This window comes from Cervus canadensis, chromosome X (genome assembly GCF_019320065.1).
Source record: "Cervus canadensis isolate Bull #8, Minnesota chromosome X, ASM1932006v1, whole genome shotgun sequence".
Taxonomy (NCBI): domain Eukaryota; kingdom Metazoa; phylum Chordata; class Mammalia; order Artiodactyla; family Cervidae; genus Cervus; species Cervus canadensis.
The window spans coordinates 55,130,694-55,158,082 of record NC_057419.1 but is presented as its reverse complement, the minus strand read 5'-3'; the positions used below and the strand labels follow the sequence as shown (position 1 = coordinate 55,158,082).

The window sequence follows — 27,389 nt, the reverse complement described above, 5'->3', positions numbered from 1 at the left end:
TCTTCTGATTATTTTTTTTATTTCTCTTGTAAACAGAGTAGGGGTTAAATAAAGGTATTAGGTTTGTCAGCTTCAGACACTTGGGACCTTTTTTTTTTCCTGGAGAAAGGAGGGAAGTGGGTGAGGGGTTCTTTTAATATGCAGGTGCTTCAGGGAGAAGCAAACCATTTCATCTGTTATTTCCATTGGAACTGGAGTTGGAGAGGGAGGTGAGATCAGTGGATCAGTCACCAGCACTGTCATCAGCATTGCCAGAGAGGTCAAGAGCGGACATCATGGAATCAGACAGCTTGCTGGCAAGTTTATCTGCAGATGGAGAAAAAGAGGAAGTCATTTGGTGGTTGGCTTGCCAACAGAAGGCTTGCAGGAGCTAGGCTACATTTATCTTTGTCTGCACCAAACTCCCAAACAGGCTCCCTAACCGCCCACCATCAACACTGAACAAAACAACTGGTGGGCTACTGGCAGCCCACTACTGAATCTCACAGAAAGACCCATTTGTCTACCTGTGAAATGATCACCCCAAAATAGCTTATATCTCAGAGTCACACTACTGAGCTTCAAGTATTTTTATCTCTTCCTAGTATCAAAACAGCTCTTTTCTTTTACTGTGTTGAACTCAGCACTCTGCCATCAGCAGTGCTTTGTTAAGACCCCCAAAGCTCTTACAGCAAACCAACAGGATGGCAGTAGGGGCTTTGAACCTGAATGCTCACCTCCAGCCTTCAGCCACACCCTATTATTCCTCGGGATTTTCCTCAGACATAACCTCCTTCAGGAAGCCTTCTCTGATCACCTCTATCCCACCACAACCTTCAGGCTGGGTTAGGTTCCCTCATTTTGTTTTCTGTCTTCATGGTGATCACTTTGTGTTCCCAATGTCTGTTTTCTTATCTCCTCCTCACTCCAATAAGACCAGCAGTTAAAGAGCAATTAACCTCTGTATTCCCAGGACTCAGTGTAGAATCAGGCCAAGAGCAAATGGTTATGAACATAGTCTAGTTCAAAGAACAGGGCTTATGGGATCAATCAATCCTAGGTTCACATTTTGGCCCAAATACCTGGAGTTTCTGGGACCCAGTTTCCTCACTTACCGAATGAGAATAAGACTTGCAATGAGTTGGTGAAAATTAGTATAGCATGAAGACCTAAGTGGACCAGCCACACAATGGACCACCATTAAAATAAAGGGACTTCTTTTGTGAATTGATGGGGAGATATCTGTAATATATGTTGAGTGGAAAAATGATGTGGCAAATTGAATGTTCAAGAGACTAACATTTGTCTAAAAAACAGAACAAGGAATATATAGATATTTGCCTGTAAACCTACCCCAGGAAATGAGATACAAGAAATTAACTGGTTGCCTCTGGGGGGAGGCCTGGAACTAGGGGACTGGAGGAGACTTTAATGTATATCCTTTTGTATCCTTTGGATTTTGAGTGTTTTATCTATAGATAAAGTAAACATATGTATGTAGCCTGAAAGTTTCTTAACACATAGAAAGCAATGATAAATAAATGGGGTATTTGATACATAAGACTAGGCCAGTGGTTCTCCAAGTGTGGCCCCCAGAGAAGCAACATCAGCACTGACTAGGAACCAGTTAGAAACACAAATTCTCAGCCCTCACCAACAGCCAACCTACTCAACTAGAAACTCTGGGGGTAGGTCCCAGAATCCTGTGTTTTAATAAACCTCCAAGTCACTTCTAAAATAAGCTACTGAAGTTTGAGGACCACTCTGCTAGCAGGTGATCCTCCTAACCCATCCCTGCCCCTTAATCCTGACAGAGGGTTAGACACATGGAGATGCTCATTTAGGAGCCCTTAATTAAGGCCTCAGGTGGTTCTTTTTTGGAGCACAGGAGGGTGGTCAGGTCCTCCCACCTGCACGCTTCTGGATCTTCTTCTTATTCTTCAGGGCAGATGCCAGAGCCTGGCCCTGCTGCAGGGGGTCTGTCTCCATGATCCTCTGTAGCACTGGGCGGCGGTCCACTGAGCAAACATCCACCATGCTATTGTTCCTAGGCTGAAGGTCCACATTGCGCTTAGCCCATCCCATCTGATGACGGTTTGGATTGGTGCAATACCCAGTAAGATCTCCAATCTGGGGAAAGTGAGGACAACAGTGAGGTCTGGGCCCCCAAAATAACCCCAAAGACTTCTGCAAAGGAGGTAGGGACAGGCTTGCATTAAGAACAGGAGTCTGGAGTTACAAAGAACTAATCTTCAAGTCTGGCTCTACCACAGATTGGCAGGTGCTTAGTTATTCTTTCAGCCACAATTTGCTCATCTGTCAAATAAGGGTGGGCAGTGGGTAGCTTGCCTGGCTTTTACAAGAATAAAATGAAAAAGTAGAACTACTTGTCAATGACAATTGGTATTACAATGATTCTTTGTTCAAATGACCTTTTAAGGTCCTACTCAATTTAACAAATATGTTCCAACATCTATCTTGTGCCCAGTTCTGTACGGGGAAATGCTGGAGAAATGATTCGCATGTACACCCATCTTTGGGAAGCAACCAGGCTAAAGAGGAAAAAACCCAACCACATCACAAGTTAGAATATGGTAAGTGTCCACCAAAGATATGCAGCCTAAGTGACAGAGGCTGAGGGCATGGTGGTGGTCAACATACTGTGGATGGAAGGGTCATTCCTGACTGAACACTGGAAAGCACAGAGCATACCTGGGCACCCAAAAGGGTATCTACTGGGCTGGAGTAGAAGGTACACAGGGTCAGTAAAACATAATATTGACAGAAAGCTCACTATGTGCCAGGTACCTTTCTAAGCACATACATGTATGTGTGTCATATACATACATATGAATATGTATACCTGTACTCACACACACGTACATATTAACTCATTTAATACTGGCAACAATGTCTTTGACAAACAAGGTAACACAGCTAGTAAGCAGTGGAATAAATCAGAACCCAAGCAATCAGAATTCTATATGTATGACTACCTACTACACTACAGCGGAGGAAAAGCAATGCTACAAACCCTACAACTCTGGGGTTGCAGGGGGCGGGCACCATTCACAACACAGCACACTTAATGGTATCTCCCAGAGTTGGACAATAGAGTGGCCCTTCTCATGGCCCTGAACCTGAGCCTGGAACTTGTAATACAGAGCAGGGAACTACTGCTGGTCTATGAGGAAAAATGGTATGTTCTGGGTGCTTGGGGGATGGCCTTAAACTCACAACTTTAAACTGATTTTCCTATAAGCACTAGGGGGAGTTTTGAAACTATGTGAAAATGGGAATGGGCATAATTCCTACCACTGCCCTAAGGCAGGTCTTATCTCTTACAGAGCACAGGCAAGAGTTTCCTTCATAGACTCCCTACCTCTACTCTGGCTCCTTTTTTTAAAACTTGATTCTTACTGCAGTCACTGGAGTGATAGTTCTAATATATAAACTTGACCAAATCACTTCCCTGCTTAAGAAACCCTTCCAGATATTATGTAGCCACCAAAAATGAAGTTAAGTAATCATATGGAACAATCTACACTATGAATTTGTAAGTGAAATAAGGAATGTGCAGAAAAATACAAACAGCATATGACTATTTGGATTAAAATAGATCTGCTATCTGCTTTTATGTGTTTGTGTGTTGAAGATGCAATAGCTCTGAAAGGACACTCAAGTCTAATAGTGATTGCCTCCAAGGAGGGCAGGGTGGCTGGAAGAGAGAAGCAGGAGAGATTTACTTTTATTGTATACTCTCTACCTTTTTTTTGGGTGGAGGGCACCCTGCACAGCTTGTGGGATCTTAGTTCCCCAGGGATTGAATCCAAACCTTGGCAGTGAAAGCATAGAGTCCTAACCATTGGACTGCCAGGGAATTTCCTACCTTTTCAGTTTTATACCATGTACCTAGTCAAAATATTTTAAATAAACAAAATAGGAAAAAATTTAAACCCTTTGCCTTTCCTCCTCCTGTACAAAATTGCCAACTTTCAGTGTTTACCTATTACTCATGGTTTAAAGTCAAACTCAAGGCCTTCAGGGATCTGACACCAGATTCACCCTTCCCTACCTCTACCCTGACTCCAGCCACCTCAGACCACTAGTGATTTCTGCAAAATACCATGCTCTCACCCTTTCAGGTCTTGGCACATGCACAGGCTGAGCCCCTGCCCAAGGGCTGCTGCCCCTCTTACCCAGAGAATTCCTCAAATTTCAAGATGTGGCAAAAGTATCAGAGCCCCCAGGAAGACTTCCCTGGCTCACAAGTAGTATAGGTTAGGGCCCTTAGATTTATGCTTTCCCACCGTCTGCCCTGAATCCCTGTGTGTCTCCCATCAGTGTGGATATCTACGGCTTAAACCACTACACTGTGACCTCTCGAAGGGCAGAGACGGGGGGGACTGGCAGATGAAAAGGCTGAAAAAGCCTCCGAGATCACAGCACAGCATATCAACTTGATCCTGTAGGTGCTGGGGAGCCATGAAAGGGCAGGTGACCTTTGGGACCTGCCATATGGGACATATATCCAGGTCAAAGACAACTGGAAGCTTAGGCTAGGGTTACAGGAATGGTAGGCCACAAAGACACCAAGAGCATCTATTAAGATTTAGGAGGGAGAAGACAGACTTGGTGACTGTGTATAGGATCCAAGATACCAGTTAGAGGGAAGGACAAGTAAGGGATGTCCAGGTTTGTAACTTGAACAGCTGGGTGGATAGATGGGGATCCTGTTCTCTAGGGCTAAAGCTGGGCTTGGAAAGCTGCCTGAGAGCATGCCTCCTCCTTGGATCTGCCATTGGTTAGCAAAGGATGTACCCTGACTACAGCCAGAGTGCCCACAGGGAGTGAATGAATGACCTGTACCTCCCCACTATTATAGGTGGACTTCGTGGGAGCCAGGTGGAAGGGACTGACCATTTCCCAGAGCCCTTGGGTAGACGAGAGGGTTGCCGTGAAGAAATAGACAGGTACCTTATACACGGTGGTTTTATTTTCCATGGCATCTGCTATTTTCACCATCGGAGAATGGAGCCACTTGATCTCCATTTCGAGCGGGTCCATGTCACCCAACAGCTCATCCGATTCTCCAGTGGCCAAGCCTTTAACACAATCAATACCACTGTCAGGGCCCTGGCTCCTTTCTGCTACCAGTCCCCTGGTCAGGCCTCAGTGGAAAGGATATGTGGATACTGCCCAGGGGAGTCAAGAAGGAAGGCTCTTTTATTCCTGCTGGGAGGCCACATAACAAAGGATTAAAGGTGTGGGTTTTCCACTAGGGTACTTGCCTGCGAGTCTTAGAGTCTTAGCTTCCTCATCTGAAAAGCAGAATGCCACAAGCCCTGTAACACAGGGCTGCTGTGAATCACAGCAATGGGTGCCTGAAATGCACTAGCCTGAGACACTGCTCTATAAATGGCAGCTACTAGGATTCCCTCCCCAAGACCAGGCCTCTCTCCCTATTTCACTGGTGCCTTGTCTGGAGCTGGCCTCTACTGCAGACCACAAATGTGTACATTGCCCTGGGCCCATACTACCCTTGCACCTCTTCTAAACTTTGCCCCATCTCCTTCCCTGGGCCTCTAATTGCTAATCACTCTTCAAGATTCAACACTAGGGCAACTAGGAAACTCTGATTATTAACCACTCCCTCTTCTCAATTTCTGGGACCTCAATCATTTGCTAAAGTGCATTCTCACTGCCAGAGCCCCACTTGCCCTCACATACAGCCCTAAAAATGTAAGCTCTAATTCCTCCCAAATGTCCACCTGACAGAAAAGTAAAGTTCAGAAAGAGGGCTGACTTGCCCAAAGCCACATGGGGAATATATTCTGAAGCAGGCAAGCCTCTTGTCCTCATTTGTAATCCAAGCACACTAAAAGGCCCAGAGAAGGAAAACTACTGGCCCTCAAGAGAAACAGAGTAACTGGAAGCCAGGCCAGCCAAGACTTTCTCCACTACCCAAGAATGTCCACAGACAGGCCCAGAGAATACCGGGTACCTTTCTTGGGTGGGGTAGAAGAGGAAGGAGCTGCAGATGGTAGAATAGCTGAAGAGAATTAACTTCCCACAGGAGTTTCTGAAAGTCATACCTTTGTACTCCAACAAATAACCATCTTAATAACAGCTAATATTTACCAAGCATGTGCTATATGCCAGGCACTAGGTTTTACATATTAAATAAGTCTTCACAACTATCTTATCAGGTATGTGCTATCATCCCATTGTACAGATGATTTCATTGGTCATGGAGAGGTTAAGAAACTTGTGTAGCACTACACAGCTAACAAAACTCAGATTTTAATCCAGGCAGTTCATTCTTCTAACCACTCAGATACACTGAGCTGGAAGAGTCTTCAACAACAGGGCAAGAGAGCTAGTTTGAATGCCACATCTACCTGTCACTGACCATGTACCATTTAGCAAGTATCACCTTTCTGTGTCTCAGATGCCTCACCCACCAATGGGGACAAGAGTAAAAATGCAGGAATGGACATGCAATGGCTGTGACAAAACCTGGGGCAATGAGAAGGGTTTTCTTTTTTGTTTCCTTTTTTAATTGGAGGATAATTGCTTTACAATGTTGTGATGGTTTCTGCCATACATCAATGTGAATCAGTCATAGGTGTATATATATATATGCCCTTCCCTCTTTAACTTCCCTCCCACTTCCCATCCCATCCCATCCCTCTAGATTGTCACAGAGCACAAGATTCAGCTGCCTGTGTCATACAGCAAATTCCCACTGGCTATCTATTTTACATATGGTAATATATATGTTTCAATGCTACTCTCTCTATCCGTCCCACCCTCTCCTTCCCTCCATTATGTCCACCAGTCTGTTCTCTATGTCTGTGGAGAGAAAGGGTTTTTGAGAGAAGTATCTCAGTCCACTCCAGGCCTCAAGAGATGGGGAAAGGAAACTCACCCTTCCTAAACACCTTACCATGTTCCAGGTACTTTGTTGATTTTTTTCATATCTACTAAGAGCCCACAACCAGCCAACCCCCCACTCCACTCCACCACCACCCTATCTTCCTGTGACCCAAATTACAGTTCCTCACTTTGTGGGAAAAGACATTAAACTTAAAGATGTTTAAAATAGTTCTCCCCAAGCCAGACTAGGGCCAGAGCATGGGGAGGTCAAACATGGGACCTGCTGTCAGGTGTTTGTGGCTCCACTAGGGCAGGACCAGTTGCTGGGCAGGCCAACCCACTCAACCCTACTTACATTCCATGGTGTCTTCATTGGCTTGCTCAGTATCCTCAATGTCAAAGACCTCAGTCATCTCCTTAACGATTTCAGCACTGAGATGGGTAGGCAGAGTGTGGGTGGAGGGTGGGAGTGTATAGAAGCTGATCTTCCCGCTGCATTGGGAGGTGGGAAGAAATTGACGTTATTAAGACAACAAATGACAAATGAGGACTTTGCTGGTGGTCTAGTGGTTAAGAATCCACCTGCTAATTCAGGGGACATGGGTTTGATCCCTGGTCCAGGAAGATTCCACATGCCACAGGGCAACTAAGCCCATCGCCACACCAGCTGAGCCTCATACGCTGCAACTACTGAAGCCTATATACTCTAGAGCCTGTGTTCCACAATAAAATACTGAAATAAGAAGCCCACACACTGCAACTAGAGAGTAGCCCCCACTCACCACAACTAGAGAAAGCCCACACACAGCAACAAAGACCCAGCACAGCCAAACATAAATAAATGAATAAATAAAAATTTTAACTGTATGTTAAAAAGCAAATGACCAGTCAAAGAAAGAATGAGTTTTCAAGTCAGAAACAGTGAGAGTCAACTAGAAAGCCCAGACAGTAACTTCTGAACAAGAGGTTGAATTGCTGGATAATCACTAGGCATGAGTTGCTGAGAAGGATGTGACTTGATGCCTTGGCCTTCCCTACCCAGGAAGTCAGGCTGCCCCTCTGCTGCAGTGAAAACAGATGGGCCCCCTTGTGGAACCTGACTCCCAGAAGGCCTCACCCTTACCCCTACTCACCTCACCCAGTCAGCCAGGACAGCTTTGGCTGCCTGCTCCTGACTGCACACGCCCCCCTTCTTCTTCTTCCCCAAGCGGTGGGCCACTGCAGTCAGAAAGTGCTCAGTGGTCTGAAACCCAGAGACACCATAATAGCTGGAAATCTGGTAAAGAGAGGAAGAAATCATGAGTAAGAAAGAAGGGCCCTTGGAGCAAGGCAGGGCATAAGTGAGAGCCCTGCATACCTCCTCCAGGTTGCAGCGTTGCAGGATGGTCTCCACCGGGGTCACAGGGTCCGCCAGCTTCTGCATGTGAATGCAATTGCGCAGGATAGTGCCCACCTCTGAGTTGGGTCCTGGGACGATGCCCGGGGCATCCAGCAGCCTGATGAACTTGTCCAGGTAGACCTCCTGCATGAACCTGGGTCAGGAGAGGGGAGATAAGAGAGGACGTAGGACAGTGATGAGTCCAGATGTGTCTGGCATCCTCTAGACCAAGCACCCAGTGGAGAGAAGGAGTGTGACAAATGGCACACAGATGAAGGTGAAGAGATGCGGGGTCTGATTCTAGTCTGATTCACTTCCACCACCAGGGACTGAGCTGCAGGACCACAGGCAAGCCTCTGACTCTCTGAGCCTGTCACTTCATCGAGGAAGCAGAACTGCTTACTCAGAGCCCAATCTTGCATGACTGTCAGGAGGCTTGAAGGAGCTGTGGTGGGGGGGGGAACACCCAGCTGGGTGCTTGGCCCAAACCCAGGGTGTGCCAGGTAAATGAGGGCTATTAATGAAACTCCCAGGCCTACGGCAGAATCAGAAGGTGGTCCAGGATAAGGGACAGGGGTTAAAGGCATGGGAGTTGGGAAATGGTAGGGTAAAGGACCTGTGAAGTAGGGGAGCAAGCAGGTACTTACTTGGTGACCCCAGGAACAGCTCCCACACTACACGCACGGCTGCGCTTCAGACTATTGATCAGGCTGCTCTTCCCAACATTGGGAAGGCCTACAAAGAAACAGCAGATAGCTCAGGGCAGGAAGGGTCCTCAGAAATATTTGGGACAGCCTGTGTGTGGGAGGCCCAGGCAGGGGCAGTGTGACCAGGCCATGGGAAGCCAAAAACAGAGCTTGGCCTCCTGCCTTTCTGTCCAAGGCCCTGACTAAGCCCCTCCATGGCCTTTCTATCCCTTTCCTCTACACGTGAGCACCCTGGCTAGATGTGTTCCTCTCACTAGATGTGACACTCACCTCCTACTTACAACCAGCTTGGGAAAGGTGCTGGATGCAAGGCCTCTGTGACACAATCCAACGGATGGTGGGCACTAGGAAATGTCATGAAACAGAACCATCCATCCTGGTGTATAATTCACCTGGCAGGGGATAGGGAGTGGGAGGTGGGGCTCCTTTGAGATGTCAGTCTTTGAGGAGCTTTCTGTCTGTGGTGTGTTTTTCTGTTTGGGCACCTGTAAGCGCCTCTCGGTCTATGGATGTCCTTGTCTATTTCTTACTCACTGGGTCTCTCATTCCCACCATTCTCTTTCAATGTGTGCTAGAACTTACATGTGTACTATTTATTCCAATAGATGTGCCTGTGTGTATATCCCTTGTGTGGAGAAGTCTCTGTGTATCTTCTCTTAGCTGTTCTCATTCTAAATACCATTGCTTTTCCAATTTCTGTCTTTCTCTCTGTGTATCTAAGCAACTCTTTTCTCTGCTGGTTTGTCTCACTTTCTCTCATTATGGCCATTGTCCTTTCTCTCAAATTCTCCCCACCCCAACAATTCTGCCTCTTTGTTAATTCCCTCTATGCCAACTCCTCTCAGCTCTTTCTGTATATGGTCCTTCTCTCAGTGGGCTTGTCTCTCTACATGAATCACTGTGCTTCTTTTTCTCTGTGTCTCCCTAGTCCTCTCTCTGACTCTATTTCTCTATATATACATATATATCTGTCTCATCATAGATGTGTATCTGCGTCTCTGACATGATTGTGTCTGAGGGTCGAATGCATCTGGGCACACGTGTCTCTCTATGGCTCTGTTTGCTTGGAGGGGAGTTGGCTAAGTGTGTGGGAAGGACTTGGTCTGCATGTATTTTGCCTCTGGATCTGTATGTGTCTTCATATGTATGGATCTATACATGTGTCTGTGGATCCATATGTGTGTATAGGTGTGGGTGTACATTATTCAGTGTCTGCAAGTTTGTTCCTGCTTCTTTCTACGTGCATCTCCCTCTGAATCTCTTTATCCCTGAGTTTGACTCACTTGTTCTTTCCTTGGGTATACATGTCTCCCTCCCTACTCACATGAGAGGATCTCTAGCCCTCTCATGTCTCTCTCTGCAGATCTCTACACACATTTTTGTGATCATATCTCCCTCTGTCTGCATGCCTCTGTCATTCAACTCTGTCTTCCTTTTCCACTCCCCACCAATCCCACCATTTGGTTTTCCAGATATTTTTCTGTATCTATTCAGGTATTTTACCTTTTTCTGTTTCCAGCTTTTTCTCCAATGTTTTTTTCTCTTGGCTTCATTCCTTTTCCCTGCTGGTCTATCTCTGCCTCTCTCAACTTCCCAGTTCCTTTCCCAACAGCTTTCCTTCAACGCCCTGGGTTCCAGGTTTGAGCCTCAGCTCTTGTCTTGTCTCAGACAGGGGTGAACCCTCCAAGTTCCTTTCCTTTCTCTGAGCCCTAGTATTCTTATCTATGAAAGGGAGATGTTCACCCCTCTCTCCCACAGCTCTGGTGGGATGCATGCATATGTGCTCAGTCATGTCTCGACTCTTTGCAACCCCGTGGAATATAGCCCACCAGGTTCCTCTGTCCATGGGATTTCCCAGGCAAGAATACTGGATGAGGCAACCATTCCCTTCCCCAGAGTGGTAGGATGACATGGGTCAACTCTAAGCCTAGCCCCACACATTTAGTCCATGGTTCTAATACTCCAACTACAGTGGTGATTCTGAGTATGCCTCCCCATGTCCACCAATCCAAATTACAAATCAAAAGAGCCTTCCTGGGACTTCCTTGGTGGCACAGTGGGTAAGAATCTGCCTGCCAATCCAGGAAGATTCCACACGCCTCAGGGCAACTCAGCCCATGCAAGCTGCAACTACTGAAGCCTGCACACCCTAGAGCCCATGCTCCACAATAAGAGAGCCCACCATAATGAGAAACCCAAGCACTGCAACTAGTGAGCACTTGCCGCAATGAGAGATAGCCCATGCAGCAACAAAAACCCAGTGCTGCCAAAATAAATACCTTAAAAAAAAAAAAGGACCCTTCCTGAACAGCTCCTCTCCTCCCTAGCCAAAAGTAACATGAAGTTCCCAGAATCCTTTCCCCCAATGAAGCCCCTGCACAAGGAAGAAGTCTGGGCCCCATAACCTCCCCCAAGGCCTTACCCACAACGCCCACACGGATATGGGTGCGCACTTCACCAAGGCGGCAATAGTTCCCCAGAACCCTCATGAGGTTTTCAGCTCCAAAGCAGGCTTTGCTTTTCAGCAGTGACTCAGAGGCTTGATCCACTGGCACACTGCAGCGATTCTGGAAAATGAGGGGTATTACAGAAGAGGCATGAGATGAGAGCTGTGGTCTGAGCGCAGATTTCCAAATTTCAGGACTGCTTCCCTGTTATCACCAACATCACCAGCATGAAGCAAAGGGCTTCTTACACAGGCCCTGAACAAACATCTGCCATTTCCCTGCTTCCACAAGGCCTATTTTTTCCAGTTTTTCCACCTCCAGTCTTCTGTCTCAGTCTCTGCCTAAACACACATCTCTTGCCTCCCTCAGCAGGAGCAGGACAGCCTCCTCGCCTCTAAGCAGGCCAGGTTTGATTTCCAACTCTGCCTCTCACAGGTATGTGGCCAGCAAATTCTGATTCCATGCTCTGGGCTTCAGTGAACCCTGTCTACATGATGAGGACATTTGCCTCCCTGTCCAGGGAAAGAAGAGATACTGTCCGGCCCACGTAGAGCCTACCTTCCCTTGATTCTTCACACAGGACAAGACCATTTCAGCCTCCATCTCTTTATTCCTGATGCCACCTCCTCTGCCCTGAATGCCCTTTCATCTCTTCCTCTGTCCTTACTTACCTACCATAGTACTGCAAAATAGAAATTGACTTAAATATCCATTAATAAGAAATAGGTTAAGGAGCTATATCCTTAAAGTGGAATACAGATCAAAGAAAAAGCTGTTATAAAAGGATGCTTATCAAATTTTTGATATCTAAAAGGTAAAAAATTATAAAGGAACTACCATGTTTCTCCCAGATGAACAGAGATTTAAATGTTTAATGATATCAAATATTGGCAAGGGTATAGGGAATTAGGCCCTCTCACACATTCATCTGTCCCAGTAGTGGGAAGATAAATTGGTATAGCCACTTGGGTGGGGGGTAGAGAAGGGAGGTGGGGCTGGGGAGCAATTTGTCAGTATCTAGGAAAATCTAAAATGCAAAGTACCTATGACCCAGCCACTCTACCTCTCAGTACCCAACCTACACAAACACTTGCTGACTAGCCAAAAAGATGTGTAAGGGTATGTATTATAGTACTGCTTATAATGATTAAAAAAATTGAAAACTATATTTATTTAGTGTAAAAAAGGTAGAACTCTATAGAAAGATCTTCAAGGGAAAAAAAGTACACCTCAGGATGACATATATGATACACCCAAGCACTATTTTCTCTATATACAAATCCACATATAATATAAAGCACAGAAAAACATCTGGAAGGATACACACCAAACTAACAACGGTGGTTAATCTGGTGTATGGATAAAGGAGACTGGAATTAGGGGTAACAGTGAAAGGATATTCAAGTTTCATCTATACAGTTGACCCTTGAACAACATAGGTTTGAATGGTGCAGGTCCACTTACATGCAAATTTTTTTCACTAATACATACTATGGTACTACATGATTTGCAGTTGGGTGAATCTGTAAATGCAGAACCATAGATACTGAGGTCCAACTATAAGTTATACATTGATTTTCCACTGTGCAGAAAGTGGATGTCCCTAACCCCTGTTTAGTTCAAGGGTCAACTGTAATTGCTTTTACTTTTTCTACTTTTTTTTTTAATAATTAAGTTTTACACTTCTTACAAAACTGAAAAAAAATGTCCCTCAGGACCCACTGTCTCTCCCTAGAAGCAACAAATGTTTCTGTACACTTTAATTTAGTCTGACATTGAAGACATATTTCTATGTTAATAATATAATTAGAAAAGAGTATAGCCCCAGGCTACTGTGTAAGAAGCTAGATGTTTCTGGCCCCAGCTTACCAGGTTTTTGACCTGATGCTGGGTACTGGCCTTGAAAGCCACAGTTGGCAGCTCATTCCGAAGGTATTCCAGCCACTTCTCCACAACCTCCTTGGGGACCAGGTCTAGGAAAAATAGGAATGGATAGGACTGGTAAGAACATCACCTCATGGCTCAGTCCAAAGATGCAGCCACCCACAACCCAGGCTTGGCCCACTTTCTGCCAACAGATATCTCCCTAGCCTGCCAGTCCCTGTCCAGTCCCCAGGTTGGTCAGAAAGGACAATCTAGTCTCGGGGACAAGTTGGCCCTCTCTAAGTAGACCTGTTTCTTCAAGGACAATGGGTAACCAGCTATATTTCTAGACGCCTTCCTCCCAGACCTGGGGTCCAGTACCAGAGGCCTCCCAAAGACTATTTTCCATTCCCTCCCTGGATTATTCTAGGTTGGGCCAAATGTCAAAAATAACCTTGAAAAGAATGGCTACCACTTATGAAGTACTGACCATGTATGTACCAAGCACTTTATCATTAATTCTCACAATGATCCTATGAGATTGGGACAATCACAGCCCATTTCACACCTAGAAAAATGGAAGCTCTCAGGTGACATGACTTGTCAAAGATTCCAGAGAAAATAGACATCAAAACTGGGATGAAACCCAGACCAGAGTGACTCCTGAGCACATCCATGTGCTCTTCTGCCCCACCATCTGGGATCCAGCATGAGGGAGAAGAGGAACTGTCTAGCACTGGCCAGGCACAAATAAAGCTCAAAATGGCGAAAACAGGGAAGTGAAAGGCAGACAGACTTTAACTCCATTCTCAACTTCTGTTATATTATGTGGTGTGTGTGTGTATGTTTCAACAAGTGACTTTACCTCTCAAATCCCTAGCTTTAAAAACTCAAACAAGAATTCCTACCTTGCACTATTTTGAATACCATTGAGTTGTTGTGTCTCAAGGTTAGGTCCAAGCTAGTCTTTTAAGAAGGCTTGGCCCCTGCCCTGCCTTACCCAATCCTGTCCAACACCTACCAATCTTGTTCAAGACCAGGACCAGCTTCTTGTTCCCTTCTGCCTGTAGGACAGTCTCCTCCATTTGGAAGCAGCGGCAGCCCAAGGGGTCCCTGGAATCCAGGACTTCCAGAATCACATCAGAGTATTCCACCACCTGCAGGGCAGGGAAGAGGGTAAGAAAGCAAGGAAAGAACTGGGCAGGAATCAAAAGGCCCATAAAAGAGGCCTTCATCTTAGGAAAAACAGAAACAGAGAGGAGACACGACTGGATTGGTGCCCTCCCTAAAGGGCCTTAAGAAATGGGCCCCCATACCTTACGGAACTCCTTGTAATAAGCCTTCCTTGTAGCCTCATCATCCAGTTGAGGAAACATATTTAATTCTTGCAAAACGTCCTCCTAAAGGAAAAAAAAGAGGATGGTCCAGGGGAGGAGAGTGAGAGCCATCTTTGGCAACCATGGGAGACTGGGAGAGTCATGTGAATTCCAGCCCACCACAAGCAACAAAATCAAGAAGAAGAAGGACAGACCCACATGGTCCATGTGTGTGCCTATTTGTAAGTCTGTGTTTGAGTACCAGCTAGAGGACTGGGTATGCACCTGAGTATATAAGGGAGGAATTTAAGAGGGAGGTGTAAGTGAGAAAAACAATCTATGGGGAACATGGGATGGAGGAAGCAAAATGTGTACTTTATACTAGACAAGAAACTTTGAACTGGAAATCGTATATTCTGTGAGATGAGATTATATGCCAGAAATGCAGTAAGAAGTCCTAGAAAGAAGTGGACTCCTCTCTTAACTTTCACTTTACACTCTCAATCTTTCTCTCCTCCTGTCCCCCAGTCCTCCCGACTCCCAATCCCCAGTCTTTGTGTTTCAGCTTGGGAGAAAGGACCTAATCAGGGCTCTCCAATCACAGATACAGCTCTTCACCTCCCTCTCACCCTCCCTCCATGTCCCTACCGTTTCCCATCCTCTCTGAACTGGTTCCCTACTCCCCCTCCAAAAATCTCACACCCTTCCTCTTTCCTTTTCACAGAGCAATGGCAAAAGATGCTTTTGAGCAAGCTCACACCAGTTCTACTGAGGGGCAAAGATTGCTCTCTCACCTTGCGCTCAAACTCCTCTTGGCGTCGCAGGACATCCTGGCAGTAGCTTTCAATGGTCCTACGTCGGTGTCTCTCTTGCTCCCGGGCAGCCTGCTGCTTCCCCCTCATCTCCTCAACCTAACAAGTGACCATACAAAAGGGCTGAAGCTGATGAGGTCTGCAATCTAAGGGAGGGATGGAAGATCAAGAGTAATAGGGAGTAGGTGACAGAGGGAGAAAACACTGTGACTTGGCACAAGTGGGAGGAGCAGGGATACAGGGAGGGAGAAGACATGACAGCAAGAGATAAAGAGATAAGGGGTTTGAGGGAAAGAAAGACAAAGAGATGAAGGAGGGGAAAGCATGGCAGACACTAATACAAGGAAAGTATATAAAGCTGAGAGAGATCGTGTCCTAGGCAGTGGGAACCACTTAGGATCAGAGAGGGGGAAAAAAACAAGACCCTGGGATGACAGAGGATGAGATGGTTGGACGGCATCACCGACTCGATGGACATGAGTTTGAGCAAGTTCCAGGAGTTGGTGATGGACAGGGAAGCCTATCATACTGCAGTCCATGGGGTCGCAAAGAGTCAGACATGACTGAGTGACTGAACTGAACTGAACTGACTGGGATATTCTGTCATTTAAAGAACACCAAAAGAAACTGGAGAAAAGGAAGAAGGACATCCAGGAGAGAGAGATGACAGGAAAACCAAAGTGACAGTGCTTCAAAAAAAAAAGCCTACATATGTAAAATAGATAACCAATGGGAATTTGCTGTATGACTCAGGAACTCAAACCAGGGCTCTAGAGGGGTGGGATGGGGAGGGAGGTGGGAGGGAAGTTCAAGAGAGAGGGGACATATGTATACCTATGGCTAATTCATGCTGATGTGTGGCAGAAACCAACACAATACTGTAAAGCAATTATCCTTCAATTACAAATAAATAATTTTTTTTAAAAAGCATTGTCTCAAATGCTGAGAATTGAATAAGATGAGGGAAGAAAGCGATCCATGAGTCTGATGTCAGAGAACATGCTGGTGAGACTGGCAGGATCATTCCAGTGGAGCAGTGAGAACAAAAACCAGACAGCCATGAACTGGGAGGTGAGCAAATGGAGACACTAAATCAAGTATCAAAGCAACTGCCCTTTCTTTCCTTTCCACAAACAGCCTCAACAACCCTAACAATTCTGGCCTTTGCCTGTCAACATTTCCATGGACCTGGCAGTCAAGTCAGGCCCTCTCTCTCCCCCAAGGCAAAGGACTTACCCTCTTCTTCTTTAACTCAGCCTCCCGACTGGCATGATCATTGGAGTGAACAAACTGGGGAGAGGAGGCCACTTTGGTGGCTGCTTTCTTTCCATTCTGCTTTGCAGGCTGGATACCAAAGAAGAGAGAAAAAAATGAAGATTTAATGAACCCATAGAAATCACCCTTCCCGGGGTGGGGGGTGGCGTTAAAGCTGCTCATAAGTAGATTTGTGGGAGGAAAGAGGAGAGAAGCAAACAAAAAGGGCTCTGTCCCCAGAGGTCCCCATATGACCAGAGAGACCCTTCTTCCCCTAGCTAGGCAGGGACTAAGTAAAGAATACCAGGAAAGGTCAGGGCGGGGCGGGTGGGCAGTAAGTAGAAAGGTTTCCCAAGTAAAGGCCAAGGGAATACTAAATAGCTCTCCAAGTATAGCCCTTGGAACAGTAGTAGCATCATCTGGGCACTTATCAGATGCTGAGACAGACCCACTAAATCAGAAACTCAAGCAATCTGTGTTTTAACCAACCCTCCAGGTGATTCTGGAGGGCTAAAGTTTGAGAACTTTAACCATGCTAAAATTTAAGAACTGCTGCTCTGATGCAAGTTTTATTTGTCCACAACTTTCCCAGCAGGACCAGGAGATTGAGGAGCTGGGCCAAAGACTGTTTGAGTCCTGCCTCTCCATGAAGAATAGAGACTTGGGAATTAAGACTCAAGTCCCAGCTGAGCTACTTGAACCTAGGAACTTTCTCATTGAGGGTCAGTTTCCTCATCTAAAAAAAAAAATGAGATAATGACAATCCATATCAAGGTAAACTAAGCACAAAGCAGTATATGGCTTGTGGTGGGAACTTAATAAATGTTGCTGCTTCTATGCTGAAGCCACCCAAATGGCTTTTGGGAAAGCCAAATCTGCTGATTACAATGTGGTGCTCTATTTGGAGTCAACCAATATCTACTTAGTTTTGTGGGCCTCTTCTGAAGTGGGCAACCTGTTCCCAACCTTGTCCCCAACAATGGGTATACCTTACCTGAGAGCGGTACCAACTTACCTTCTTGCAGCCTTTGGAACCTTTACCTGGCTTTTTATTTTCTAAAAAAAAAAAAAAAGCCATCATCCACCTACCCAACATGCTTTGAACCTTAATGGAGGTCAGGCAATACTAGGAATCTAAGGAAGCCTCAGACACCATGTCTCTCTAGGCACACAAGACAGACATAGAGCTGGCAGCTGCAGTGTCAGAAGAGGTACTGGATATTTCAGTGAATACCTGAAACATTATACCCAGTGCAAACTGAAATAATTCTTAAGGGAATCCTGTGAAGAGAGCAACAGGAACATGCACTTATAACTCCTCTCTTACAACTTCTAGCTGAGGCAGCTCAACAATTTTGGCACCAGGCTGAAGTGGGGGACTGGCAGCATGAGAAGGTGATCTGAGGAGTCCCACCCAGCTAAACCAGAGTAGATGCCCTCAGCCCATGGGGAGAGAACTGTCCTTTCCTGCCGACCCTGTTCATGCCATTGCCTCCCAAGGGAATTACACTACTCAGCCAAACTGTAGCCTCCCTTTGATTTAAGGAGAAGAGAGCTCACCTTCTACAATCACACCTTAACCAAGCCTAGGAAAGTAAAAGGCCTCTCCCCACTTCAATTAGAAGTCCCTTCTGTCACCTCCTTCACAACTGGCCTCTCAGAAAGAATTCTCACCATTTGCAAAGGGGCTAAAGGAATTCCTACAAGAAGAGGTTCTAGAAGGTCAGGATATGCAAACAAATATAGGAGCAGCTTGAGATTATCAGACAGAGGACAGGCTTCCCAATCACATCAGGTGGTTCATATCAAAGCAGAGTTACTGTAGGAAACAGAGGATTTAAATACTACTTATTCTTAAGGAGATTCAAGAAGATACTTCAAAGGAACTGTATAAGAAAAAGATTCCCAAAACTTGATATTGAGTAAAAATTCAATCAATGTAGTGAAAAACAGAATGAATATCACTAACAACCAAATTAATAAGCCAGAAGATCAAGGGAAGAGCTTCTTTGAAACAGAGCAAAAATACAAAGAAAAGTATAAAATAGAAAATGGAGAATGGACTCAAGACAGCTAGTATCTAAATTAAGAAGAGTTCCAGAAAGAGAAAAGATACAAATGGAGAAGCAATTATTTTTTAAAAATACTAGATAAATATTGTCCAAGTTGAAAACAGGATTTAGGCTTCAGGCCAGAAAGGTGCATGGAGCATCAAGATTAACAAACAAAAGACACATATATGCCCTGGACATATACTGATGAAATTTCTGAGCCCCAAAGACAAAGAGAAAACCTTATAAACTTCCAAATAGAAGACATTCCCAGCAAAGGAGAGAGAAATAGACAGCCTTCTCAAAGCCACAATTCTGAACACCTAAGACAGAAGAATAATAATTACAAAGTAATGAGACAAGGGACAGTATTCCAAGTTAAATTTCTACAACTGACCAATAAGATCACTCTTGTGTGAAGGTAAAGGAAATTTTCAGATGTGGAAAGATTACCACCTGCCTTCTCCTTCTGGTAAAATGACTTGAGGAAGTATATCAGCAAAAAATAAGCATAAAACCATGCTAAAGGTCTCACAACTTTGGAAGAGTAGGATAAAAATAGTTATTTTTTAACGTTGATAAAGTGATACAGAAATTTAGTTACACTTGATTTAAATATGAATGCAATTACCAACATAATTTTAAGTACTGATGGAGGATTTTTTTAACTTGTTAAACTTTTTAGAAGTAATAAGGGGATAAGAAGAAACAAACAAAAAATATAAAATAAGATGGTAGAAATCAAACCAAACATATTAGTTATTACAATGAAAGTAAATGAACTGAATTTCCCTGTAACAAAAAAATCAGATCCCAAGTCTTTTCTTCCACAATATTCACATTGCAATGAAAAGAATGTGAGGCTTAGAATTAACCAAGTCTGGCCATTTTACTCAACAATTTCCATTGACCTAACTTCCCTGGAAAATGAGGGCCACGATGAAAGAAAATATATCACTTAGAGAGAGGAAAAAACATCTGCTTCAGAGAGAAGGAGGTGGGGGAGAAACAGAGAAGAAGGCAGGGGTGCATTCACCACTCACAACACTGCAACACCCAGGAGCCCCTGTTATCGTTCTTTAATAGCTTCAGAGAGAAAACAGCTACCATTTTTTAGCCAGCCAGAGCTAGGTTCCTGTTCTGGTTCAATAAGTACCTACCTATATGACCTTGAAGAATTTTCTTAAATCTGAGCACCAATATTGCCATATACCAACTCTCACTGATATTCAGCAGCAGAAGGTAGGGGAGATGCTTCGTGGTGCAGCTCTCCATATCCTGGGCTAGAGAGATACCCTGGACCCAAATGGTAATGATAATGATTAAATCTAGGAAGATTACTGAGAAGCCTAGAAAGAGTGTTCAAATACAATTTCAACTGCTGTACATTTTTGAATGGCTATTAAAAAGGAGAGTGTTTTATCGTTTAAAGGAAAAGTAGTCTTAAGACATCCCTCTCAACTATCTTCAAGCACATTTGTTCAACCTCCCAGAGACTTCCAAAACACTGATGCCACTTGCTTCTTCATTCAGTGGCCACCCCATTTCCCTCCCTGTGCACCTTACACAGTCTGCCATTATGATGGATTACATAGCTGTGCAACCAATCACTGATGGCTGTAAATGTTTTAAATGTCTTTAACAGGTAATACAGTCATACAGTTCCAAAAGAAAACCATGTCAGATACAGAAAACAAACTTACGGTCACCAGTGCAGGAAAGTGGAGGGATAAACTGGGAGATTGGGACTGACATATACACACTGCTATAAAAAATGGGGTTTCTCTGGTGGCTCAGACAGTAAAGAATCTGCCTGCAATGCAGGAGACCCAGGTTTGATCCCTGGGTAAGGAAGATCCTCTGGAGAAGGGAATGGCTTCCAGTATTCAACCCTGGAGAATTCCATGGACAGAGGATCCTGGCGGGCTACGGTCCATGGGGTCGCAAAGAGTTGGACACAACTAAGTGACTAACACTTTCACTTTCAGATATAAACTAGAAAACTAATAAGGACAAACAGTATAGCACAGGGCTTCCCTACTGACTCAGATGGTAAAGAATCCACATGCAATGCAGGAGATGCAGGTTTGATCCCTGAGTCAGGAAGATCCCCTGGAGAAAGAAATGGCAACTCACTCCAGTATTTTTGCCTGGGAAATCCCGTGGACAGAGGAGCCTGGTGGGCTACAGTCTATGGGGTCGCAAGAGTTGGACATGACTGAGCTACTCAACAATAGTAATAACAGTATAGCACAAAGAACTGTACTCAATACTCTGTCATGTCCTATATCAGAAAAGAATCTAAAAAAGAGTGGATATATGTATAACTGATTCACTTTGCTATACATCTGAAACTAACACATTGTAAATCAACTATACTCCAATAAAAATTATTAAAAATAAATAAAAACATGTATTCTCAGAGGTCTCCCTCCCACACTTGTCCCTAGTCCCTGCAGTCCTCTCACCACAAGAAACCACTTTATTAGTTTGTCACGCATCATTCAGTTTCTTTGTGCAAATATAAACATATATTCTTATTTTCCCATTTTCTCCCAAGGAAGGTAATACACTATGTACTCCTGTCAGTAACTTGCTTTTTTCACTTAACAAATCCTGGAGATCTTTCCATCTGTTTTTCCATACTACTTCACTTCTTTCACTTGCCAGGGTTCCTTTGTATGCATATACTCTACTTAACCAGCTAATTATTGTCTTTTTCATCACTATCAATAATTGTTACCAATAAAAATTAATTAAAAAAAATAAAATAGAAATTCTATTATCTTGTATTTAATGTTCTTAGAGTATAAACTAATTTTGTTCACTTTTCTTGTGTTGCTTGAAGAAATGATTATTTGCTTTTGGTACTGACATAACCAAAGCCTGACTCTTGATGAAATTTTTATCATTATATAAAGTAAGTGAATTTTTTTTAACCAAGCCCTACATAGGCAGGGCCACCATTCACACAGAATACAAGGCCACTGGGTTGCACAATTTTCATCCAGTCTATCCAGTGTGCTATCCACATGCTATTTTCTCCTTGGGCGATGGCAGGATAAAGGCAGGGAAGCACAAAGTCTGTCCTACCACCCTTGCCTTATCTCTTATGAGAAAGAGTCCATGTATCATATTTGTCTTCTTCTAGACTATAAACATCATGGTGGAAGGAGAGGGAATTGAGTTAGCATTACTGAGACATTCTAGTGCCCGACACACAGTAAGTGCCCAATAGCTATGCCTGGTCATGTTGCACCCTTGGGACAAAAAGATAAACCAGGAGTCAGTGAGAAGTTGAAGAGACAGGGGCTTCCCCAGTGGCTCAGTGGTAAAGAATCCGCCTGCAACATAGGAGCCGCAGGAGACAAGGATTCGATCCCTGAGTCCGGAAGATCCCCTGGAGGAGGGCATGGAAACCCACTCCAGTATTCTTGCCTGGAGAATCCCATGGACAGAGGAGCCTGGTGGGCTATAGTCCATGGGATTGCAAAGGGTTGGACATGACTGAAGTGACTCAGCAGCAGCAGAAGAGACAGACACAATCTACAAAGTTAATAGCCCTGGTCCCTATGGGTGCACAGGCAAGTGTAAACCAAGGGAGGAGGTTAAGAGGAGCAATTTCCAGAGGAAGTTATGTAAAAGGTGAAATCTGAAAAACAGGCAAGAGTTATCCCATTAAAGGATGAGAAGGAAAAGGAGTCCTGAAGGCAGAAACAACAGCCATTTATCCACACTGTCTATTTCACAGTAAGAAAAATCCATAGCTCAAAAGATGTCAGACAACAATTTAGTGGCAGAACACTGTATGCATCCTCTGAAGGGTTAAATTCCAAAGAGAAATGAAGGCTGAATCTTTTAAGCCAATACTTAATAGAGTGCTTATTATGTGCCAGGAACCCTTCTAAGTGTTCTTCTATTTTAATGCATTAAATCCTCACAACAAAGATCTTCACGACCCAGATAACAACTCAGATAATCAGATAACAACTCAGATAATGGTGTGATCACTCACCGAGAGCCAGACATCCTGGAATGCAAAGTCAAGTGGGCCTTAGCAAGCATCACTATGAACAAAGCTAGTGGAGGTGATGGAACTGCAGTTGAGCTATTTCAATCCTAAAAGATGATGCTGTGCAAGTGCTGTACTCAATATGCCAGCAAATCTGGAAAACTCAGCAGTGGCCACAGGACTGGAAAAGGTCAGTTTTCATTCTCCAATCTCAAAGAAAGGCAATGCCAAAGAATGCTCAAATTACTGCACAACTGCACTCATTTCACACATTAGTAAAGTAATGCTCAAAATTCTCCAAGCCAGGCTTCAACAGTATGTGAACCAAGAACTTCCAGATGTTCAAGCTGGATTTAGAAAAGGCAGAGGAACCAGAGGTCAAATTGCCAACATCCACTGGATGATCAAAAAAGCAAGAGAGTTCCAGAAAAACAACTACTTCTGCTTTGTTGACTATGCCAAAGTCTTTGACTGTGTGGACCACAACAAACTCTGTAAAATTCTTGAAGAGATGGGAATACCAGACCACCTGACCTGCCTCTTGAGAAACCTGTATGCAGGTCAGGAAGCAACAGTTAGAACTGGACAGGGAACAACAAACTGGTTCCAAATCCAGAAAGGAGTACGTCAAGGCTGTATATTGTCACCCTGCTTATTTAACTTATATGCAGAGTACATGATGAGAAACGCTGGGCTCGATGAATCACAAGCTGGAATCAAGATTGCCAAGAGAAATATCAATAACCTCATATATACAGATGACACCACCCTTATGGCAGAAAGTGAAGAACTAAAGAGCCTCTTGATGAAAGTGAAAGAGATTGAAAAAGCTGGCTTAAAACTCAACATTCAGAAAACTAAGATCATGGCATCTGGTCCTATCGCTTCAAACTCAACATCCAGAAAACTAAGATCATAGCATCTTGGTCCTATCACTTCATGGCAAATAGATGGGGAAACCGAGGAAACAGTGACAGACTTTATTTTTTGGGGCTCCAAAATCACTGCAAATGGTGACTAAGCCATGAAATTAAAAGATGCTTGCTCCTTGGAAGAAAAGTTATGACCAACCTAGATAGCATATTAAAAAGCAGAGACATTACTTTGCCAACAAAGGTCCGTCTAGTCAAAGCTCTGGTTTGTCCAATAGTCATGTATAGATGTGAGAGTTGGACTATAAAGAAAGCTGAGCGCTGAAGAATTGAATCTTTTGAACTGTGGTATTGGAGAAGACTCTTGAGAGTCCCTTGGACTGCAAGGAGATCCAACCAGTCCATCCTAAAGGAAATCAGTCCTGAATATTCATTGGAAGGACTGATGCTGAAGCTGAAACTCCAATCCTTTGCCACCTGATGCGAAGAGCTGACTCATCTGAAAAGGCCCTGATGCTGGGAAAGATTCAAGGTGGGAGGAGAAGGGGACGACAGATGATGAGACGGCTGGATGGCATCACCAACTCAATGGACATGCGTTTGAGTAAACTCTGGGAGTTGGTGATGGACAGGGAGGCCTGGCGTGCTGCAGTCCATGGGGTCACAAAGAGTCGGACATGAATGAGCGAATGAACTGAACTAAAATCCTCACAACACTATTTGGCAAATACTATTTCTTTTTATTTCTTTATTAAGTAGGAACTATTATTATTCTCCTCTTCCCCCACCCCACTCCCACCCATTTTGTAGATAAGGAGAATGAAGTTAAGTAACTTGCCCAAGGCCATACACATGTAAGTGGAAGAACTGAGATTCAAACTCCGTCTGCTCCAGAGTCCATACTCTTAACCACTGGCACAATCCATGATACTGACTTATAGGTACAACTTATAATAAAGAAAAATGCTAAGCTGTGTTAGGGTTACAGGCAGTATAATATGGTATTTACCCCTATTCACCTACAGTCTCTTGATCAAGTCACTTAACCTTGCTGAGCCTTGGTTTCCTTATCTGTAAAATATGTATGGGGGATAACATGAGGGAAAACAACAATAATACCATACATAAAAGACAGACTGAATGATCTGGCTTATACCAGGCAATTTTTAAAGCTGCCTTAAAATACTGTATTTATTAAAGCTTAGGACTGGGAAGGAGCAGTAAAAGAAACTCACTGTGTCTAAGTTTCATCATGATGACTAACTTGAAAGCAGGTAGATTCAAATCTGCAGGCTTTTGTTTCCTGTTGGAATGGGAGAAGAACCAATTTGAAGACAGAGAGGGGAACCACAGTGCCACAAGCTCCCTACTAAGCCCCCTGAAGGCAAAAGTACACGATAAGGAAGCCCTAACAATTAGAGGAATTTGAGTGAAGGGGTTATACTGGAGCTGGTGTCTGGTATGGCTGAATATAATTATTAATAATAATATAGGGAAGGTAGGTGTAAACCTCTCTTCCTGGGTGGAGTCAGTGCCTCAATGCATCAGATGGGATCCTGGGTCCTCAATCCTCCACCCTGTAGTGTTATATACCTTAGGTAAGGGACTAGCACTAAACTTCTCTACTCTAAGGGGAGAGGGGTATGCAAGGACAATCTGTCTCTACACACAGTATTTACTGCATCTCTTTTCCCCAAATAGGGAGTTCTATGTCTCATCTATCCTGGGAGAGAGGTGAGGGGGGAGACATATCCTAGGAGATAAGGGACCTCTGAATAGAGCTTTTCTGTATGTCTATGTGGACTGAGGTCAGTGCAAAATCTTGGGGGAGAGGGGGAAAAAATCTGTGCCTGTATATATGGCTAGGGTCTGTTCCTTGGCAGATTCCTTGACTGCAGGGAGAGCAGGATACCTTTTGTCACTCTACTCCAGGATACAGAGGAACTGGAAAAATTGGCACAGTGGCTGTGTGCATCTCTGCTGCATGGAAGAGGAGCACAGGTCTGTACATCTGTGTGTGTGGCAGGGGGAGGGTCTCTTTACCCTAGGAAGGGCCATGGGATGGGACTGATATGCCTACTTCCACTACAAGATGACATTAGTTCATTAGTGCCATGCTAACAAAGGGGGGAATTATTCAGCTTTCCATGAACAGGGCCTGCACCTTGCCTGCAGTGGGCTATTCTAGACCTTTCCAGGGAGGTGGGAGGGGCATCATCTGCTTATCTTGCATACCTGTTGAAGTCAGCAGTGTAGTAATACTGAAGGAAAAGGACCTCTGGTTCTCTATATGGGGAGGGGGGATGCAGCTATAAATTCAATGGAATGGCCCTTACACTGGGGGGCCGGTCGGTTTCCTATGAGTTTTTTTCCCCTGGATGGAGAGAAAAAGGTCTGAGCTCCTCTACCTTGGATAAGGGGGAGCCCAGATGCACTGCACTGTGGGGTGATCAGTGATGTCACTGCCTCTCAATATTGCAAGGCACCTCTCTGCTCCTTTGGGGTCTCTCCTTTCCTACAGTTGGTGATTCTAAATCCTTGGAAGGGCAGGGAAGAAGGAATGATCTGCGTCTACCTAAAAAGAAGAATAAATCTGAGTCCCTCTTCCCCGGGGGACCCAGAAGAGGCAGTTCTCTCTCTTCATTGGTTAAGGCCTGCTGCTGTTTGCTGCAGGGCATTTTTGGTGGGTCAAGCCTTAACAAATTCAGTAAGCCAGCGCCTGGGGAGAAGGTGATCAGGCCTGACTTTCCTCAATGGGGACTCACTCTAGCCTAGAAGGGGTACATCTGTGTGGTTCTCTGTGGGCTGAGACCTGTGCCTCAAAACACTTAGGGAGGGGTGGTCTCGCACTTCTGCAGGAATGGTCGCAGGGCATCAGTCAATTAGTTACACAGGGGCAAGGTAGGAAGGTCTCTAGGTCTTGACGCTAAGGGAAAGAGGTTCACTCAACTGTTTATTAGCTCTTCTGTTCTAGTGGTCGAGCAGGGGTGGGGGTAAATACATCAAAGCTTCTGTCATAAGGGAAAAGGTGCACCGAAGCAGACCTGCCAGTAGAAATCTGCGCGGTTCAGCCTCGTGAGAAGGGAAGATATATCTCTTTATGGGGGAGTGTCGATGTCGCCACACCTTTGGGGTGTCCACGCCCGTCTACACGGGAAAAGTGCGGAATGGAGCCTCACTACCCTAAAGGAGGAGGGCACTCCACGCTTCTCCACACAAGTGGGGTCTGTAACTCTCTCCATAAAGGGTGTCCAGGGGTCTACTGGGAAAGGGAATAGCAACCCACTCCACTATTCTTGCCTGGAAAATTCCATGGACAGAGGAAACTGGCGGGCTACAGTCTATGGGATCGCAAAGAGTCGGACACGACTGAGCGACTAACACACACACAGAAGGGTCCACGCCTATCTAGATAAGGTGGTCCGTGCCCCTCTACACCCAAGAATGAGTTTGGGCGTGTGTCCACGTGCCGAGCAATCCCTGTCTCTCATCCAGGCCCTTCTACCCTGAAAGGAACCTGACTCTTTACCTCTCTGTTCCGGGGCTGAGGGAGCCTCTGGTTTCACCGCAAACAGTTGATCCTTTCCGCGCGGCCGGCTAGGTGAGCTCTCATCACGAAAAAAGAGAGTAGTTTCTTACCTCCACTTCCGGCGGAGCTCTGAGAAGAGAAGACAGCACAACACTCTTGGCCCAGGGGCTGCGCTCGCCCCGCTAGTCTTCGACTTCCGGATCCCGGTCTCGCGGAGCCGGTTCAGTACTTGGAGCGTCCCCAGAGGCGGAGCTTCGGATTGACGGTTCGCGCCCGCCCGTCCCTTCCTC

General features: G+C 44.9%; 1 protein-coding gene across 4 annotated transcripts; it reads right to left on the bottom strand.

Moving 5' to 3' along the window:
- Positions 1–27,389, bottom strand: GNL3L (G protein nucleolar 3 like). 4 transcript variants are annotated; one of them, XM_043457600.1, is made up of 17 exons: positions 27,210–27,283; positions 24,806–24,873; positions 19,847–19,982; positions 17,651–17,691; positions 16,618–16,725; positions 15,364–15,480; positions 14,570–14,653; positions 14,275–14,410; positions 13,260–13,363; positions 11,366–11,510; positions 8,884–8,971; positions 8,216–8,390; positions 7,992–8,134; positions 7,214–7,350; positions 4,957–5,084; positions 1,890–2,109; positions 1–306 (listed from the first exon to the last, which is right to left on the bottom strand). In XM_043457600.1, the coding sequence occupies exons 3-17, from the start codon at positions 19,959–19,961 to the stop codon at positions 224–226; spliced, it is 1,824 nt and encodes a 607-aa protein (XP_043313535.1). In that variant the 5' UTR covers positions 19,962–19,982; positions 24,806–24,873; positions 27,210–27,283; the 3' UTR covers positions 1–223. The 4 variants fall into 4 exon arrangements, with proteins under 4 accessions (XP_043313535.1, XP_043313536.1, XP_043313534.1 ...); XM_043457601.1 differs by lacking the exon at positions 27,210–27,283 and adding an exon at positions 27,100–27,144; XM_043457599.1 differs by lacking the exon at positions 19,847–19,982 and having other exon boundaries at positions 27,210–27,389.

Coding starts and splice junctions, on each gene's coding strand:
- GNL3L (XM_043457600.1), bottom strand. CDS start 19,961: ATGGAGAGCTGCACCACGAAGCATCTCCCCTACCTTCTGCTGCTGAAT. Junction 8,972..11,365: donor TATCCGTGTGGGCGTTGTGG/GTAAGGCCTTGG, acceptor GTTTCTTTGTAG/GCCTTCCCAATGTTGGGAAG. Junction 7,351..7,991: donor GTCCTGGCTGACTGGGTGAG/GTGAGTAGGGGT, acceptor CTCCCAATGCAG/CGGGAAGATCAGCTTCTATA.